Source organism: Montipora foliosa, chromosome 12 (assembly GCF_036669935.1).
Source record: "Montipora foliosa isolate CH-2021 chromosome 12, ASM3666993v2, whole genome shotgun sequence".
NCBI classification, from domain to species: Eukaryota; Metazoa; Cnidaria; class Anthozoa; order Scleractinia; family Acroporidae; genus Montipora; species Montipora foliosa.
Window position 1 is genome coordinate 14907743 of NC_090880.1, and position 17500 is coordinate 14925242.

The 17500-nt window shown below is 40.9% G+C and overlaps 2 protein-coding genes and 1 pseudogene across 2 annotated transcripts in view; 1 reads left to right on the plus strand and 2 right to left on the minus strand.

Moving 5' to 3' along the window:
- Positions 1–4088, minus strand: part of LOC137980858 (uncharacterized) — a 10703-nt pseudogene extending 6615 nt beyond the window's left edge.
- Positions 4089–12067: 7979 nt separating this feature from the next.
- LOC137980860 (uncharacterized) lies at positions 12068–13603 on the plus strand. Its single transcript, XM_068828264.1, has one exon. It carries the CDS (start codon positions 12068–12070, stop codon positions 13601–13603), a length of 1536 nt encoding a protein of 511 aa, XP_068684365.1.
- A 1074-nt stretch (positions 13604–14677) lies between these two features.
- Positions 14678–17500, minus strand: part of LOC137980861 (uncharacterized) — a 2865-nt gene continuing 42 nt past the window's right edge. Inside the window, exons 1-2 of the mRNA XM_068828265.1 lie at positions 15401–17500; positions 14678–15313 (exon numbers count right to left, since the gene is read on the minus strand). The exon at positions 15401–17500 is cut by the window's right edge and continues 42 nt beyond it. Of these exons, the coding sequence (XP_068684366.1) occupies positions 14678–15313; positions 15401–17500 (2736 nt within the window). The remainder of the gene's footprint in view (positions 15314–15400) is intronic.

Genomic DNA, 17500 nt, shown 5'->3' on the forward strand with positions numbered 1-17500 from the left:
CTACTTTTCACGTTGCCATGTTACCACCAATAGCGTAGCTCCTACTCTACTATAAAAACTACACGTAACCCATAATCCCTCGATTCGCTCTGACGAAGGGCTAACGCTCGAAACGTCAGCTTTTAGAATCTCTGTACGGTGGTCAATTTACATTATCAACTCCGTTGATAAACCAAATTTTTGTATACTACTTCCCCACCGACGCAGCACCACAGTTTCTTTAGAAACTACCCCTTCATTCATTTGTATTCAACCGCTGCGACCACTAACCTTGTGTTCTAGTATTTCTTAATCCACAGATTTCTAACAGGAGACCCAAGACGACGATGCCAAGCTTGAAGAAACTCACCAAGGAGCTACGCCAGGAAATCGTAAGTTATCTTTTTCCTTTTCCCACACTTAGCAGTAACTTAGCTTTCCGTTTAGCCACTCTCATTTTCGCCAAAACTAGATTTTGTAGTCACATCAACTTCATCGGCCGTTGCCTCAATTCTAAAGTCATTCCTAAAGGTTTTCGCTCAAACTTTCATGCGTCTACATTCTCTCACTCAAATCAGTATCTTCACCAAATTCGATGTGCGCAAAATTCTTTTTCACGTAATATTATGAGGATCACAATTAGAGCTATGTGCCAAAAACGAATCGCACTTGACAAACAAATTCTTCATTGCCGCTCCGAACTTTCCAAAATCTGTCCAGCAATTTTAGTACAATCGATTCGCGCTAAAATCCGACAACTTAATTCTGGACTGTTTGACCATTTACACCAAACCAAGACTCTTAAACTTCAACAATTAATAGGTCCGCAAATTACCGACGACACTACATTGCATAGCCATAATACCGTTATTACAATTCCAGAAAATCTTCCGCTTACTGACTCAGAAAAATCTGTTCTCAGTAAGGGCCTAAATTTTGTCCCTATTACCAAACGCACCAACGAATTTTCTATTAAACAAGATGTTGAAAAATTCCTTCGCCGCGTTCAGTTAAAAGCCTTTTTTCACGACAAAGAGGATGATTCGGACACTTCTAATAAAGATATTTTTGAAACACTTCTAGTTCGCAAATCCAAATGGACTCCCCCAGAGGGACAATTTGCCTCTTTAGATTTTTTCACCAAAAAATGCCGTCACGACATTCACAAACTTAAATTCAATCGCAACACTAAATTTTCCAACCTTTCCTCGGAAGAGTGGGCGGCGCTTAAAAATCTTAGTAAACGCAACGACATAGTTGTCAAATCGGCCGACAAAGGCGGCGCGGTAGTTGTTTGGCGGTCCGACCTTTACCAAAAAGAAGCTTTGCGGCAACTTTCGGATACCTCGTTTTATGCCAAAATCCCTAAAGATCTCACTTCCAACAATCAAAAACTTGTCAAAGACACCATTCAAAATCTTATAGTTAATCAACAATTACCGGACACTGCCACTAATCTCATCATCAACACCCCTAGAACTTCGTGCATTTACTTCTTGCCTAAAATTCACAAACCCAACAACCCAGGTCGACCTATCGTTTCTGCCTGTAGTTGCCCCACCGAACTCATTTCTAGCTACTTAGACAGGATTATGACGCCTATCGTCAAATCTTTGCCATCATACATTAAAGACAGTACACACGCACTACAAATTTTCCGCGATTTCAATTTCTCCGGCCAAGACAAACTTATTTTCACCATGGACATTACATCTCTATACACAGTCATTCCTAACAGCGAAGGTCTTCAAGCACTTAAACACTTTTTCGATCAACGCACTGTCAAAGAACCTAGCTCGGAAACGCTCCTCCGCCTTGCCGAACTAGTTTTAACGCTTAACTGTTTTTCATTCGCCGGCAACTATTACAAACAAATTAATGGTGTAGCGATGGGCACAAGAATGGGACCTAGCTATGCCAATCTTTTTGTAGGATATGTTGAACACCAATTTTTTAATCAGTACAACGGCCCCAAACCTGAACTCTACGGCCGCTACATCGACGACTGCATCGGCGCTATTTCATCCAGCAGAGAAGAACTCGATCAATTTATAACCTCCGTCAACTCTTTTCATCCGGCTCTTAAATATACCTGGGAAATTTCGGAAACTTCATTGGCTTTCCTAGATATTAAAGTTTCTATTAGAGGCAACGTGCTATGTACTAGTGTGCACTACAAACCTACTGATTCACACAGTTATTTGTTGTATTCATCGTCACATCCATCACATGTCAAGAACTCCATTCCTTATTCTCAATTTCTTAGACTTCGACATCTATGTAGTGATGACTCCGATTTTTCCAGCAAATCAGAGGAGATGTGCCAGTTCTTCGAAAAACGTGGCTATCCTGTCTCTGTGGTCAAAGCGGGCCATCATCGCGCCCAACAATTTGATCGACAGTCGTCACTACAAACGTCACAGAAAGATAAGAATGACAGAATTCCATTCACCCTCACTTTCCATCCTCATAATCACGCAGTCAAAAGCATCATTCTTAGTAATTTTAAATTACTCCAAAATGATCCCGAGACTGGTAGAATCTTTTCGCAACCTCCACTTATTTCATTCAAACGCGACAAAAACGTAGGCAACTTTTTAGTTAGGAGCGCACTCAAAACCAACGAGCAACCCGGCACTTTCAAATGCGCGCGCTCACGATGCAAAACTTGTCTTTTCATTATTAACACTAGCAAGATATCGGGACCTAAGCGATCTGTTAAGATCACCGATCGTTTCACATGTACCTCCGCAAATGTCATTTATTGCATAACCTGTACGTTATGCAATAAATTATACATTGGTGAGACAGGTAGACGACTAGGTGACCGATTCCGCGAACACCTTCGCGATGTTGAGAAGAATGACAAGGATGCATCTAAGCCAGTCGCTCGCCATTTTAATCTGCCTAACCACTCCAAAAAACACATGGCTATCTGCGGCCTTTCCCTACATCTAGGTACGACGGAAAGCCGCAAGAATCTGGAACAAAAATTCATCTTTCAAATCGGCACCCTTAATCCTCACGGTATTAACGAACGCTTTTCATTTAACTAATATATTCCTACTTTTCACGTTGCCATGTTACCACCAATAGCGTAGCTCCTACTCTACTATAAAAACTACACGTAACCCATAATCCCTCGATTCGCTCTGACGAAGGGCTAACGCTCGAAACGTCAGCTTTTAGAATCTCTGTACGGTGGTCAATTTACATTATCAACTCCGTTGATAAACCAAATTTTCTTATAATTTTGTGGCCTGTCTACCCATTCCATACAAACTCTCTATTTTAGGTGATATTTGAAGATATATTATTTCACCATTTTCCTCCTCTAAATACATCTATTCTTGGTAAAGACTCTCAAACTTGGTTGATCTTTCATTTGAATGTCTTAGTTTTTTAAACAAACGGAAAACAACCAACCTCGTCCCAGTCCTCTCACGTTTCTGAAATGGCCTATGGAACCCGGGACCTTAGGGTTGGAAGGCAGAGATCTTACCACTGTGCCAACCCCACCGCTCTCACCCTTTAAGGTTTCTTTTGCGGCAAAACAACCTCAAAGCATCGACATTCCACGTCTTCACTTCGTCAAGTGAAAGACTGCTCGAATCACTTGACATTTCGTCGCAAACTTGGAAATAATTTCCTATGTTACTAGTTATTACTACTTTGAGTTCTTCGTACAATGTATCCTTAAAATAGAACACTTACAATTTGAATCGATATGGTTCTACAATCACGAGAGGTCCGAGAAGACTGAAAACAGAGTGCACACGAATGTTCCAAGATGGCGTCCAAAAGCTTTTGGTGCTCACCTTTTTCCTTGGCCAAGCCCATAATGCATTGTGCACCAGAGTGTAAGCTGAAACTCCAGATGCAAGTATTTCCGCCTCGGATTTTTGTTGTGTTGGCTCCCCCAGTTCTTCTTCTGCGGATGGCAAGGCCTCAAGCACATACTTGACAAGATGGGCATAGCAATCTTGGAGAAGACCGATTTTGACACAGGTTCGTCGTCTCTCAGCTAAGGCTTCCTCAGTACCTAGTGTTCCTAGGTTCTTGTGATGTGTTTTCAACTTATCCTGTAGGAGGTCCAGCAGGACTGCCATCGAGGCTCTAGTGGAGCCGTCTAAGAGCACGTGCAACATCTTCACGCAGTTGGCGAGCTCTTTCTCGGTCTCTTGTACCCAGTTATTCTGGAATACCTCAGCATTTCTTGCATAGCCTTTTTACCAGCGCTCTTTCTTCGACCACATATCTGTCCAGTTCTCGAAGAAATGGCGTGGGCATCTCCGCATTTGGATCCATCATCAACAACTCCGCACTTTGGAAACTGACTCCCCTGTCCCTGAGTGCCGTTATTCTTGACTGGTAACGTTGTCTAGCGAACTCTTGCTGCCTCGCTCTGATTCGTTCTTGTTCATGGAGCATGTGATGGAGTTGTCTCTGTCGCAGGCTATCGCGACATGACTTGCCGAACGAGTCTCTCAAAAGCGCAAGATTGTCTGGTGATGTCAACTCGGTCACTTCCTCCGCACCTGTGGCATCCCCTGAAATCGACTCGGCCATGGCGTTGCCTGTCTCCAGGTTTTTAGACATTGGAATATCAAAAGACAGCGATCGCAGAGCCCCCTTTTTGTTTTCTGTCAAAATACCCTCCTTGTCCTCCTGCGTGTTGCTCTCACTGTCGGGATTGACTTGGCTTGTTTGGCACTCCATAGAGTGCCTTTTCAACTATTCTGCCGCTTTCTTTTTGGGATTTGGCAGGTTCTCAAACTGACAGGTTTGAAGCCGCCTATCCATGCCCAGTTGATGCAAGGGACCGAAGTCCATTTTGTGCTGAGCTTTGATCACCATGGGACATTTGTTAAAGGCTGGTCGAGGCAGGGAATTCCAGGCTATTGCAGACCAATGTCTTCAATTTAAGTTTTTCTGTTTTTGAAAATAACCAAGTACAGTTAATTTCTACTTTGACGAAAACTCCACTAAAACATTGCACACTGCTTTCCACATAATTGCTATCTTTGTTTGTTTTATTTTTCTAAGAAACGTACCTCAAGTGGGTGTGGACAAGGCCAGTTTTCTCCAGGAATTGTGCGGGGCGTTACTGCTGTCCTTGTTAGGTACCTCCTCTGCTCGATACCTTCCATTTGAAGTAGAAGCTCTCCCGGGTCTGGTGGGGCGGGTGCAGTGGGCTCGTCCGACAATGTTTCCTCCCGCACAGTGTGACTGGGTCCTATTTCACCTTCTGGAGACATGCCACTCGGGTGTTGATCTTGGCTTATGGTAATTGTTGCACCCACAGCTCGGCTTTCCACGGTGGTTCTGGTGGTAATGAAGCGGCCCACCAGGCATTGGACTTTCTTCTGCGAAGCAGTTTCTCTTCTGCTGGTGGTGGGCTGAGGTAAGCCTTGACACTCTGCTCTGGGATCCCAACTGATTTCTACTGTCTATGTAGGGTTGTTTGGTTGAAAGAACTTGGTTCTAGTAATTGTGACTGGTGGTGCGAAGGGCCTTGATTATGTCTTGACTTAAAGGTGTTACTGTCAGGAAATCCATGCCATACCTAACCATGAGTTCCAAAAAGCATGCTGGCTTATCGCGTTTCCTTGGGTATTTGATCGCACTAGTCCTTGCCATCATAAGTGCTGGGGTCGTGAGTCCCTTTACCATACTGTGCGGTATCAATCCAGCGATGTCCGCTGCAAAAGTTGGTGAGGCATTAATAATCATTGAGCTAAATTTGCCTTACACTGTTCTGTGATTTAAAATTAACTATTTTGTTTAACCCCTCCCCGCCCACATAATTATCAAGAAAGTAGTTTTTGCAATATTTCTCCAGTCTTTGACATTCTGAAAATTTCTTGTATGAGTTATTCTTGATATGCGTAGATTTGCTTAAAGCAGGAGTAAACCAGGGCTTTTTCCCTTACAACATTGTTTAACAGAGATATGTTTGTCAATAATAGCAGAAATCTCTTCATAGAAAGAGCTAAATGTTAGTGGGGGATCTTGATCTTGTGAGAACTCACAGTTTGTCATCATCAATAGCCTAAAATTCACTTATTGAGTCCTCTGGATTATACCTTGTATTATCTCTTATACAGAATTGGGCGAGAGTTGACAATCATCAATTATCACAGGTATGAAACATAGGCAAATGATGTGTCATATCATGAATTATGTTACCAATGAGTTGAAAAAAGTTGTTATCAAATCAGTGTTTCAGAGTGTTGTGTAATTCTTAGAGGTTGCAAGATCTGAGGCTGACACAATGATTTAAGAAATCCTCAGTTTGTTGGTGATTTTCAAATTTGAGAAGGTCATGGTTTTAAAGTCGCCTAATATTGCATGATACTTCGTTCTTCAAACAGTTTTCGAAAAAGTAGAGTTCAATAAAGGATCAAAAACAAATTGTCTAAATTGCCATTGGCACACTATTTGAAAAGACTTTATTAATTTAATTAATGGACACTTTTCCACGTTCTTACCTTTAGAAAGACTTCTGAGGGCCTGATTCGATATTTTGGCAGCCATTGTCAGGTTACTGGGTAAAATCCCTGCGTGTGAAGCAGTTATCAGTCGCCTTGGGTAACTGTGGGTGAATTGGACAGAAAGATCGCTCCAAGAAGGTGCCCTAATGAACATGACGTTTCCAAACATGTCGAGTTTTAAGTCCGCCAGATGAGCATCAAACACTATGTTTCCTGTGGTCATTATATCCATCAGGGATGTCCCAGTACTGTTGAACATGGCGGTCTTGGACAAACCTTGCCTAGCTTCATGGCTTATATCTCCTTCTGGCGCCTCTATCCTCCTCCTCGTCTCAGTCTCCTGGATAAAACGCTGACAGTATTCCTGACACTCTTCCAGTGTCTCAAAAGTCTTCTCTGTATTGCCATCATCGTGGAAGAGGCCGCGAGGCATTTTTAAGGTGTTATAGAAGAAGAGCTCAAAATTGAACTCCATGGGTGACAAATGTGAGATTGCTAGCCCTATTAGAAAGTGTGACTCTTTGAAACGAAACTGTGGCTCTCCGCATCTGCTACACACTCTTAACCCTTTCACTTCCAAGATTTCACTCCCAAGATCTAAGTGTGAATTCTCGCCTCCGACTGCCATACTATCCTTGCCGATGTGTTTAAGCAAAACCCTCAGGTGATAAATATAAATGTTCTCAACTCCTGTCTACTTGTCAATGCACTCATCTTGCAAGGAGGAAAAAGAAAAATATATAGGTATATATATATGTATATCAATTGCTTTCGGGAGTGAATTGGTTTAATTAACTGGAGTGTTCACCAAAGCTGGAGAGAATATATTTTTGATCATAGCTTTATTATTATTTATTTCTTTAATTTACATAAAGACTGCATTGGTTGCCCGATATGATAAGCTCAGTCATATATATTCGTATTATTTACGAATGCCTGTACTTTGTGTTGAAGAAAAAGCCAAGCATGGAGTGCCCATCTTTCTAACATGTTTGTTTAATTGGTTGAAACAAGGAATAAAATCTTTGATTGGAATCCAAACTGCTTCATTTTGTAGATGAGCTGAGAAGTCAACGTGACTGCTTCTCCAACAAATTACTTTAAACATAAGATTAATCAAAGGCAAATGATTCCTGGATTAATTAAACAAGAGAGAAACGAGGTTGCTCTTTAACTGTGTGCGGCAAAGTCAACTGTGATTGCAAGTCACCTTTACCATGGCTGTGGCCCTTAAGAGGAAGCTAACCCCTTCCCTCCCTCTCTTTGCTTTCCCCCACCCTCCTCCCAAGAATTAAAACACCAAACAAGTATGAATGCACTGAAGACTGCAACTTGTACATGAGCCAGTCTTTCTCCACTTTTGTTCCACACGGCAAGGAAGAAAGTGATTTGAAGTCAGATGAGATGTGACCATAAATGAACAAGTCAATGAGCCCATACCTGTCTCCTTCTCCATCCTGTTCTTGATCATCTGATTCTTGTAGCTCTGAGAGATCCCCTGCCAATGTTTCTACCCCGCAAAAGGCCAAATAGTACGGGTGAGATTTTGGGATCAAATGGTCTTCCTGATCTCCCTGCGCATTTTTCTCAGGCAAGCGATGTTATAAATAAGTCAACCAAGAGTTCAAAAATGTGTACCTGGCCTTGGTGTCCAGAAATTGGGTTTCTATTCTGCGACGCCTAGGTTTTTTGCTCCCTCTTTCCTTCCCTCTATTGTTGGGTGGCATGGCCTTCTTGAAACTAACAGGATCACGATCGGTGTTCGTATGGAGAGATTAAACTGGGAGGGCCGGCGTTTTTCAGGTGTGGTTTGTCGTTTGACAGAAATTCATGTAATTTTAATTGTCTCACGCTTAGCAAGCTGGCGCCTCAAAGAAACCCCTTTTTGTATACGCTTCCAATGGATGTGGACCACAATGGCAAGTCGCGAACAACACTCTGTTTCTGTTTCATCATTTAACTTGTTCATCTGCAGAAAAAGGGCATTTAAAGACTAAAAATTTCTTCTCCTTGGCCCTGCTTCACTTTCTCCATTTTGGCGAACTGACTTCTGGTGCAGGTCATTGTTTACGTCTTGTCCCTTCAATTGATTTAGGCACCTTTTGTTGCGACGGAAAATTCTCCATCGGAACAATGGAAGATGATTGACGGGTTAATTGCCGCTAATAACAGGAAGACAAAGGTAGTCTCGGGGAAAAACGTTTGGTCTCCCTGCCGAAAAGAAGCAAGTTTTTCTGCTCAGGATTTCTAGTGCAGGGCAAGGAGGAAAGTTTGCCTGCGTGCGGGCCATTTGTAGATTGTGAAGAATCCTTTCCATGTAAAATTCTGTCCTATTTGCCAGACTGGGACAAATGCAAATGCACGCTTGTAGGCTGTGAAGCGAAAAACTTGACACATCCATCACGGTGCGCAGCAAGAGCTCAAAAGAAATTTCGATTGTTGAATTGAATTGTGCAGTTACAATAAATATGGAATTTAACTGCATGCGTGGGAGGACATTTTTCTAAAAATACCAGTTTTCCCTTTTACACGTATGTACCTCCATACTCAAAAGCAAATCTCTTTGAAATGATAATATCCTAGATTTGACGAAACAATAATAACTACTAGTTTGAAGCTTCCGGTGAATACATATAACTACATACACATTTTGCTTGATCTCGCAGATCAGTTACTGGCAGCATAAAGCTGATGTGGACCTGTGATGAGTGTAACTAATAAATATTTACAAATTAGACAATACAGAAGTCCTAGCATAAATTTCAACACAGATAATAGTAAATCAATTCTTAAAAGATATTTCAAATTAGCCTCAACCTTGTTATAAACATGAGTAGTTACATTAAAGAAAGGTTGTCAATAATTGTAGAAAGAGAACAAAGTTTGTCCTTAAATCTTTGATGATCCTTTACGCCCTTAACTGGTCGAGGCAGGGAATTCCATGCTATTGCGGACCAATGTCTTCAATTTAAGTTTTTCTGTTTTTGAAAATAACCAAGTACAGTTAATTTCTACTTTGACGAAAACTTCAAGAGTACTCCACTAAAACATTGCACACTGCTTTCCACAGACTTGCAATCTTTGCTTGTTTTATTTTTCTACGAAACGTACCTCAAGTGGGTGTGGACAAGGCCAGTTTTCTCCAGGAATTGTGCGAGGCGTTACGGCTGTCCTTGTTAGGTACCTCCTCTGCTCGATACCTTCCATTTGAAGTAGAAGCTCTCCTGGGTCTGGTGGGGCGGGTGCAGTGGGCTTGTCTGACAATGTTTCCTCCCACACAGTGTGACTGGGTCCTGGTTCACCTTCTCGAGGCGTGCCACTTGGGCGTTGATCTTGGCTTATGGTAGTTGTTGCACCCACAACTCGGCTTTCCACAGTGGTTCTGGTGGTAATGAAGCGGCCTACCAGGCATTGGACTTTTTTCTGCAAAGCAGTTTCTCTTCTGCTGGTGGTGGGCTGAGGTACGACACTCTGCTCTGGGATCGCACCCAGTTTAAAAACCTTGGGAAGATCTTGACAAGATCTTTTAATGATCTTGTCAAGATCTTGGTAATGATCTGATCAAAATTTTTGTAAAATCATGCAGGATCATGGTAAGATCTTGACAAGATCTTACAATAATCTTGTCAAGATTTTTTACTATCTTAGTAAATCTTAACAAGGCCTTTCAATGATCTTGCAAGATTGCAATTAAGATCTTAGATGGTAAGACCTTAGCAAGATCTTTCAGTGGTCTCAACTTGGCAAGATCTTTTCAGGATATAGGTTGGAGAACCTGAAACGAAACTTGCAGGTGCTTGGCTGTTCTCACAGGAAAGTTCAATTTGGATGATCTTGCATGATATATATGATAGCTTACATCCAAGCTGGGGAGGTTAGGGAAGTTTAATTGATATTTAATTATCTTTCAAATAGAAACACAATTTTAAATTTACAAAACATTTTTCGGATGATTGACATCCATCGTCAGTTGTGAATACAAGTGAACCGCTAGTCGGTGTTATATAAAGATAGGTAATAAAATGCATGAGTACTGATTAAGTAACAACGTGAATGTGAGGTAATAGAAAATACAATGATGAGAAGGCAATGGGTATTGGACGAGGAAAATTACAATGGAAGTGGTAAATTGACATGATTAACTTGCTTGTTTAATGAGGGTTTTTTGCAACCTATGTGTAAGGCCTCCTTGATTTTTAGTTGAAAGGGCGTGGAGGTGGTGTCAAGGATTGAAAAACAATCCTCTGAGCATAAAGATCTGCATGGTTCTGACCCATTAATGTGCTGAAAGATATGCGAGTTCTTATCAGATGTTAAATGTTCACAAACACGTGTAGCAAGATGTCGGTTTGTTTCGCCGACATAACAGGCACTACAGCCTGCGCAAGAAAATTTATAAACAACACGGGATCGTGATAATTTGGAAATAGCATCTTTGGCACTGAATAAGTTCTTAATCTTGTATGGGGCAAACACTAGCTTGATGTCCAAGTTTTTACAATAGCGTTGTGTTAAATTCTTGATTCTGTGTTGAACGTGAGTCGAGAAAGGGCCAACAAAAGGTAATTTGTAATAGTGTGTGCGAATTTCATTAGAGTTGGTTACAATACAAGATTAAGAACTTATTCAGTGCCAAAGATGCTATTTCCAAATTATCACGATCCCGTGTTGTTTATAAATTTTCTTGCGCAGGCTCTAGTGCCTGTTATGTCGGCGAAACAAACCAACATCTTGCTACACGTGTTCGTGAACATTTAACATCTGATAAGAACTCGCATATCTTTCAGCACATTAATGGGTCAGAAGCATGCAGATCTTTATGCTCAGAGGATTGTTTTTCAATCCTTGACACCGCCTCTACGCCCTTTCAACTAAAAATCAAGGAGGCCTTACACATAGGTTGGGAAAAACCCTCATTAAACAAGCAAGTTAATCATGTCAATTTAACACTTTCATCGTACTTTTCCTCGTCCAATACCCATTGTCTTCTCATCATTGTATTTTCTATTACCTCACATTCACATTGTTATTTAATCAGTACTCATGCATTTTGTTAGCTATCTTTATATAACACCGACTAGCGGTTCACTTGTATTCACAACTGACGATGGATGTCGATCATCCGAAACATGTTTTGTAAATTTAAAATTGTGTGTTTTTATTTGAAAGTTATTCCTTGTCTGCTATTAGTTCGAAAGTTTGGAAATATTTAACTATCAAGATGTACAATAGATTCTCACATCTGACGTCCAGAATTGAATGTACTTAATGGTCAATCTTAATTGCGTAAACAAATCCTGTATTCATTGTGGTTTAAGTGAGAGTTGCAAGATAAAGCAGTTAGGAAACACACAAGTTCACTTAGTTTCCTTAATACACTGTTATCTTTATTGATCAAAGTCTAATATAACTCGATCAGTTCCAGTTGTGAAGCAGCTTTTGAACGCATTTGAAATGCTGATCACATTATTAAAATCTGAAAACTAACATACAATAGTGTCTGTGCGGTCACATGATTATGACGTAGGTGAAAAGTTGCTTCCGCCATATTGGAGGAGTGAAATCTGTCACGCGACTCCTTGCGTCATGTAGCGATGCCTTCGTTTTGTCTAATCGTTGGATGTTCCAACGATAAAAAGAGACGTCCAGACCTTAGTTTTTGTAGGGTGCCTAAAGTTATTACTAGTCATGGCGAGGAGACGGAAATTTTGTCGAATGAACGGCGAACTAGATGGTTAGCGGCCATAAGTCGTGATGACTTGACGGAAAGCAAGCTTGAGAACGACCGTGTTTGTGGAATTCATTTTCACTCTGGAAAAGCAGCTTCCCTCTGGGATAAATTCAATCTAGACTGGGTGCCTAGCTTGCATTTGGGCCACAGCAAGTTAAAGAGTTCAGACCAACAAGAGAAACAACAAGAAAGAGCCCAGAGAATAAGGGAAAGACGTAAACGCGAGAGGGAGCGTGAAGAACAGGATCAGGCTGTTAAAGGAAAAATGTCCAGGGAAGATGAACCAGAAGCCCATGGCGATAGAATCAGGGATATGTCTTTCGCGGCTCAAGATGAAGAAGATTTGGCAAAGGTTCCAGAGGAGGAAGAAGAGGGGAACAACATGGCCACGCAATCTGAGCCAAGCGAACTCACGCAATCACGGTCAACGCAAACCGAGCAGTGTGATTACATGTTTCGAACGCCTAAACCTTGGATGCCAGAAAAATCGACCGTATTTGAACAGGAATTTTTTGTGGGAGATGACGGTAAAGTTCGCTTTTACACTGGGTTACCCTCGAGGGAAGTTTTAATGAAAACATTCTCCTTTGTATCTCCACATGTCAACAGACGCTCCCTGTCATTGAGTAAATTTCAGGAGTTTGTTCTGGTGTTGATAAAACTACGGCTGGCCGTCCCACACCAAGATCTTGCTTATCGTTTTGGTGTTTCTAGAACTGTTGTTTCTCGCATTATTGTCACCTGGTTAACTGTCATGGATGTTCGTTTATCTCCTTTAATTTCCTGGCCAAGTCGGGAACAGCTTCAAAGAACAATGCCAAAATGTTTCATTGATTCTTTTGGTCTAAAGACAAGTGTGATCATTGACTGTTTCGAGATATTTATTGATAGGCCATCCAATCTGTTAGCAAGAGCACAGACCTTTTCGAACTACAAACACCATAACACTGCAAAAGTGTTAATTGGGATAACACCACAGGGAACAATATCATTTGTAAGCGAGGCCTGGGGGGGCCGCACATCGGACAAATTTCTTACAGAGAACTGTGGCTTTTTAAAAAATTTACTTCCTGGGGATCTTGTCCTTGCAGACAGAGGTTTCACTGTCCACGAGCAGGTGTGGTTTCACCAGGCAGAACTGAACGTCCCTGCATTTACCAGGGGCAAACAACAGCTGGATCCAGTTGATGTAGAAAAGACACGTAAAATCGCCAATGTCAGAATTCACGTGGAGAGAGTTATTGGAATTCTGAGACAAAAGTACACAATCTTACAAAGTACTCTGTCAACTGACTACTTAGCATGTGAGGACAAGAGCAAAGCTGCACTGATTGACAAGATAATTCGAGTTTGTGCTGCCCTTGTTAACCTCTGTCCTCCTATTGTGAGTTTTGATTGATTTCTTTAATAGGTAATAAGTCATCAAGTTGTCTGAATTAGCCATACGTCTTGCCTGAGCCCCAGTCCATTTACAGTACACCTAAATACTTAGCCAAGAAGTGTAGCAAGCTTGTTAAATAGAATTGTAGTTGTTGTTACTTAAGCCTGAAAAGTGATATGCATGAAAAAAGGGTGATTAAAAACACTGCAGCTCTATGGGGAGTCACCTGCAAATCCATTCAAGCAAGATGAGTTTCAGGGCCCAGTTGTTTGAATGCCAGTTAGCACTAACCCGGGGTTAAATTCTAACCCCAGTTTATTTTTCTTTTATTCAAAAGGATTTCCTCAGGTTATTTTCTCTGTTCTTTTCAAGAGCATCTAATCATCTACTTGTTGACAAAAACAATTAAACTGAATTTACTTTTTAAGCTTTAATGTCTGTGTTTCGCACTAACCCTGGGTTATCTTAACTCAGCTTCGAACAACCCGGCCCATGTGACCAACCTTGACTGTAAACTCACGACTTAATGGTTGAAAAGAATAAGGATTATCGAGAAAATGTGAACATTTCTTACGTGGTAATGATTCACCCTTGTCACAAGCTTCAGCAGGTTTTTATTGTATAATTTTAATAATGTAGCTTTCTTTCATACAAATATATATATTGCAAGGTTCATATTAGCCTCCCACACAGATATTTGACACTGTTTCGATCAAATTTTCTGATCCTGTAGAGAATAATGGTGAGCCTTAGTAATAAATGATATTTTTATCCATGGATAAGGGTCCTCCTTTAATATCTAACACTGGGTTGGAGAGGCAGTAAATAATTACAACAATATTTCTAGCTCTTTGGAATGAAGCCTCAAGTGCCTCCTGATGAACTGCTAGATTCTCCTTCCAATTTGTCTTGTTTTATGCTTAATAATCAAAGGGAGAATTTAGTACATGTATTAATATCAGGCGTCATTTGTAATTGGGGCCTTATTCCACACATCCCTTTAGTACAGAATGAAAAAATGCCTCTCAAGATAACTGGGTCCTTTCTTTCTACCTTAAAATAAGTTCTCTACTGGGATTTACCGGTAATCTTTTAAATATCAATGGTTGGAAAAAGTTCCATTCTATTGGACCTCAAACATCTTGAAAGGTGAGGACGCATCTTCGGGATATCAAATTGAATACTCAAGGGCTCTTGCATAAAAACAAGGCTCGTAGCAAATGCTATAGCAAATACCCCACAGTCAGATCCATTTAGTTGCTGCTGAATAGGGACAACATTAATTCCCCTGAATTCCTGTCCGAGTAGACTTCTTGCCTGTTCCTCAATGTCGTCACAGACAACATCATGAAAAAAACTGTCATATAAATTAACATGGCCACTGGAGCAACCAATGGAACTTAAACATACCCAGTGGTTACCTCCAGTGTTCAAAATCTGTATGAATTCACCACTGATAATGTCAAAGGCTCTTATTGGACCAAGTGTTGGCCTTTGAAATCCTTCAATGTTCGGATTTAACTGTTTGAGGTAGATTTGTGCCTGGTGGATTATAGAACAGTCTAACCAGCCATGTGTATCCTCTATCAATGCAAATTCTCTATCAGTCAGATTCTCTAGTGAACCTGTCTTATTAACATTTGTGTTGACAGTTTCTTTGACAAACAAACCATCACTATCCTGTTGGGTGTTTGCACCAATGTTGATTGGTGTTGCAGGTAAATCTGCCTTCAAATCATTATCACTTTGGGAGCTTGAATCATTAATAATAGGGGCTGACATTACATTATCGGGTGTTCCAGCCAGTTCTTCGACCAAATCAGAATCCCCTTGAGCTGGTGTTGATGGTCTACTTTTAGGTACTGTAATCTTACAGTTATGGCAAAGCCAGGTTGTTCTTGCATTGCTTGGATAACGTTTGTAAGACATGCATGACAGATGAAAAAATTTACCATTTGGGCACTGTTCATTATGACATTTCAGCAGTTTATCATTTGCCTGTGCTTTTTTTTGACATGTGCAGATACTTGCAAGTTTTTTTGCCTCACTTAGGAACTGATCCTTCATTTCAGGCAATTTCTTGCTTTTTGCCCTGGTAAATTGAGGCAACTTTCTACAATGAGGGCAGTACCATATTTTTGGAACTGTTACATTCTTGATACCCAAACAGGATGGATGAAATCTGGATATTTTGCATGTGTGGTTGGCACATGTTATCGGTGCTTCACTAGTTGTTTCCCTGCAGTAACAGTCACCAGGTTTTGCGACTTCTTCTGGGGAAAGCTGGGCTTTTAAATCCATCTTTCGGGTATACCATCTTCCCAATATTTCTGGTAATATGCAAATTCTCCAGAAAGTTGCTAGTTTGGGAATTTTTGTTTCCCAGTGTTTCATGTCTGGAGCAAGTCTTTCCAAGAAAAATTTTGATGTTTGCCCATCTGAGGCAAACACAATAAAATCTAAATATCCTCTCCCACTTGTATGGATTTGTTGTTGTGCTTGGTAATAATAGTCATGATCTCTTTTGAGTTGGAGACAAGATTCATTTTTCTGCAAACAGGAAGATTTCTTTTGCACATAGCTGTCAAAGTCAACTCCATCTATGCAGTAAGGGCACTTGACTTCGCCACATCCCTGTCCACAGCAATCACATTCACAGAGAAAATCTGGAGTGGCATGTAAAAATTGGTACTTCTTGTTTATAATTGTTCCACATTTAGTTACAACAAAGTTAGCATGAGTTTTTCGCATTATTTTTTCATATTCTGCGATGGCAATATCCTCATGTTTGCATCCATGTCTTGTGGCTGCTGTGGAAAAGCGAAAAATATCTGGATAACAAATAGCTTTGATCAGAGACTGGGAGGGCTGTGAAGGATCTGTATGACTGGCTGCACGGCATTTGGAAGCCCCCACTCTTCCAGCCCTGTGTCTAAAAAAAGCACTTCCTTTGGCCTGATCCACAGTTTCCCTTTCGATTGACTTAATATCTTCATCAGATAGGTTCAATTGTACTTTATTACACTCCTTTAGAAGATCAGTATATGAAAGCTCTAGATACTTGGTATCAAACAAGTCTGTCACCGCCTTAATGTTTCTAGTACTTGAAATAAATGAATCAGCAAATGGGTGAATTAAACTTAAACACACTGGTTTAATTTTGCATTCACTCAAAGAGTGATAAAAAGCATCCATTTCTTCAGCAGAAGGTTCTAGTGATGATGACATTTTCACTTCTGGACGTTTAGGTGTGGAAGTGTGAGATGGTGGACTTGAATCAACAGCAGGGAAAGCAACCGTTTCAATGGACTTATCGAGGTCGGCTTTTAGTTTCTTTGCAGAAGAAAAGTTAATTTCTTTGATCCTTGCGTAGTCAACTTGCTTAACTGTGGTAGGTAACAGCCACGTACATTTTACTTGGGTGCAGGCAAGCGTCCCATTTAATCTCGTCCACACTTCAATATAAAAAAGAACACTTGCGATATGAGAACAGCATTCTCCCAGCCCGGCCATACACCCAGCACAGTGAGCTGAAAGAACAGTTCCTTCTTTGGTTGATATTATCCACAATGGCACGTGCGGATCATTCATTCGTTGGGAATGTCTTACTTTTGCAAGAACCACGTATTTATCTCGCAATGTTTGTCCAAGAACACTTGTAATAAAGCCGGACACCATATGGTTGTACGCAAGGAGACTTCTGAAATTTTTAAACTGCTCCTTTGTATAAAAACTCGTATCGAGCACTAGATATGACAGAAGATCGCACGACTCGACTGGAGGAAGACATTCCGGAGTAAAGTTTTCTTGCGGAATAAGGAAAGGGTCGATACCAATGGCCCCTATTTTCTCCACATATCTTCTCCTTATGTTACCCTGTAATGACTCGCCATAGGCAGACAGAATAAACTTGGA

What these genes read in the sequence shown, in the direction of transcription:
- LOC137980860 (XM_068828264.1), top strand. Translation starts at nt 12,068, where the DNA reads ATGCCTTCGTTTTGTCTAATCGTTGGATGTTCCAACGATAAAAAGAGA.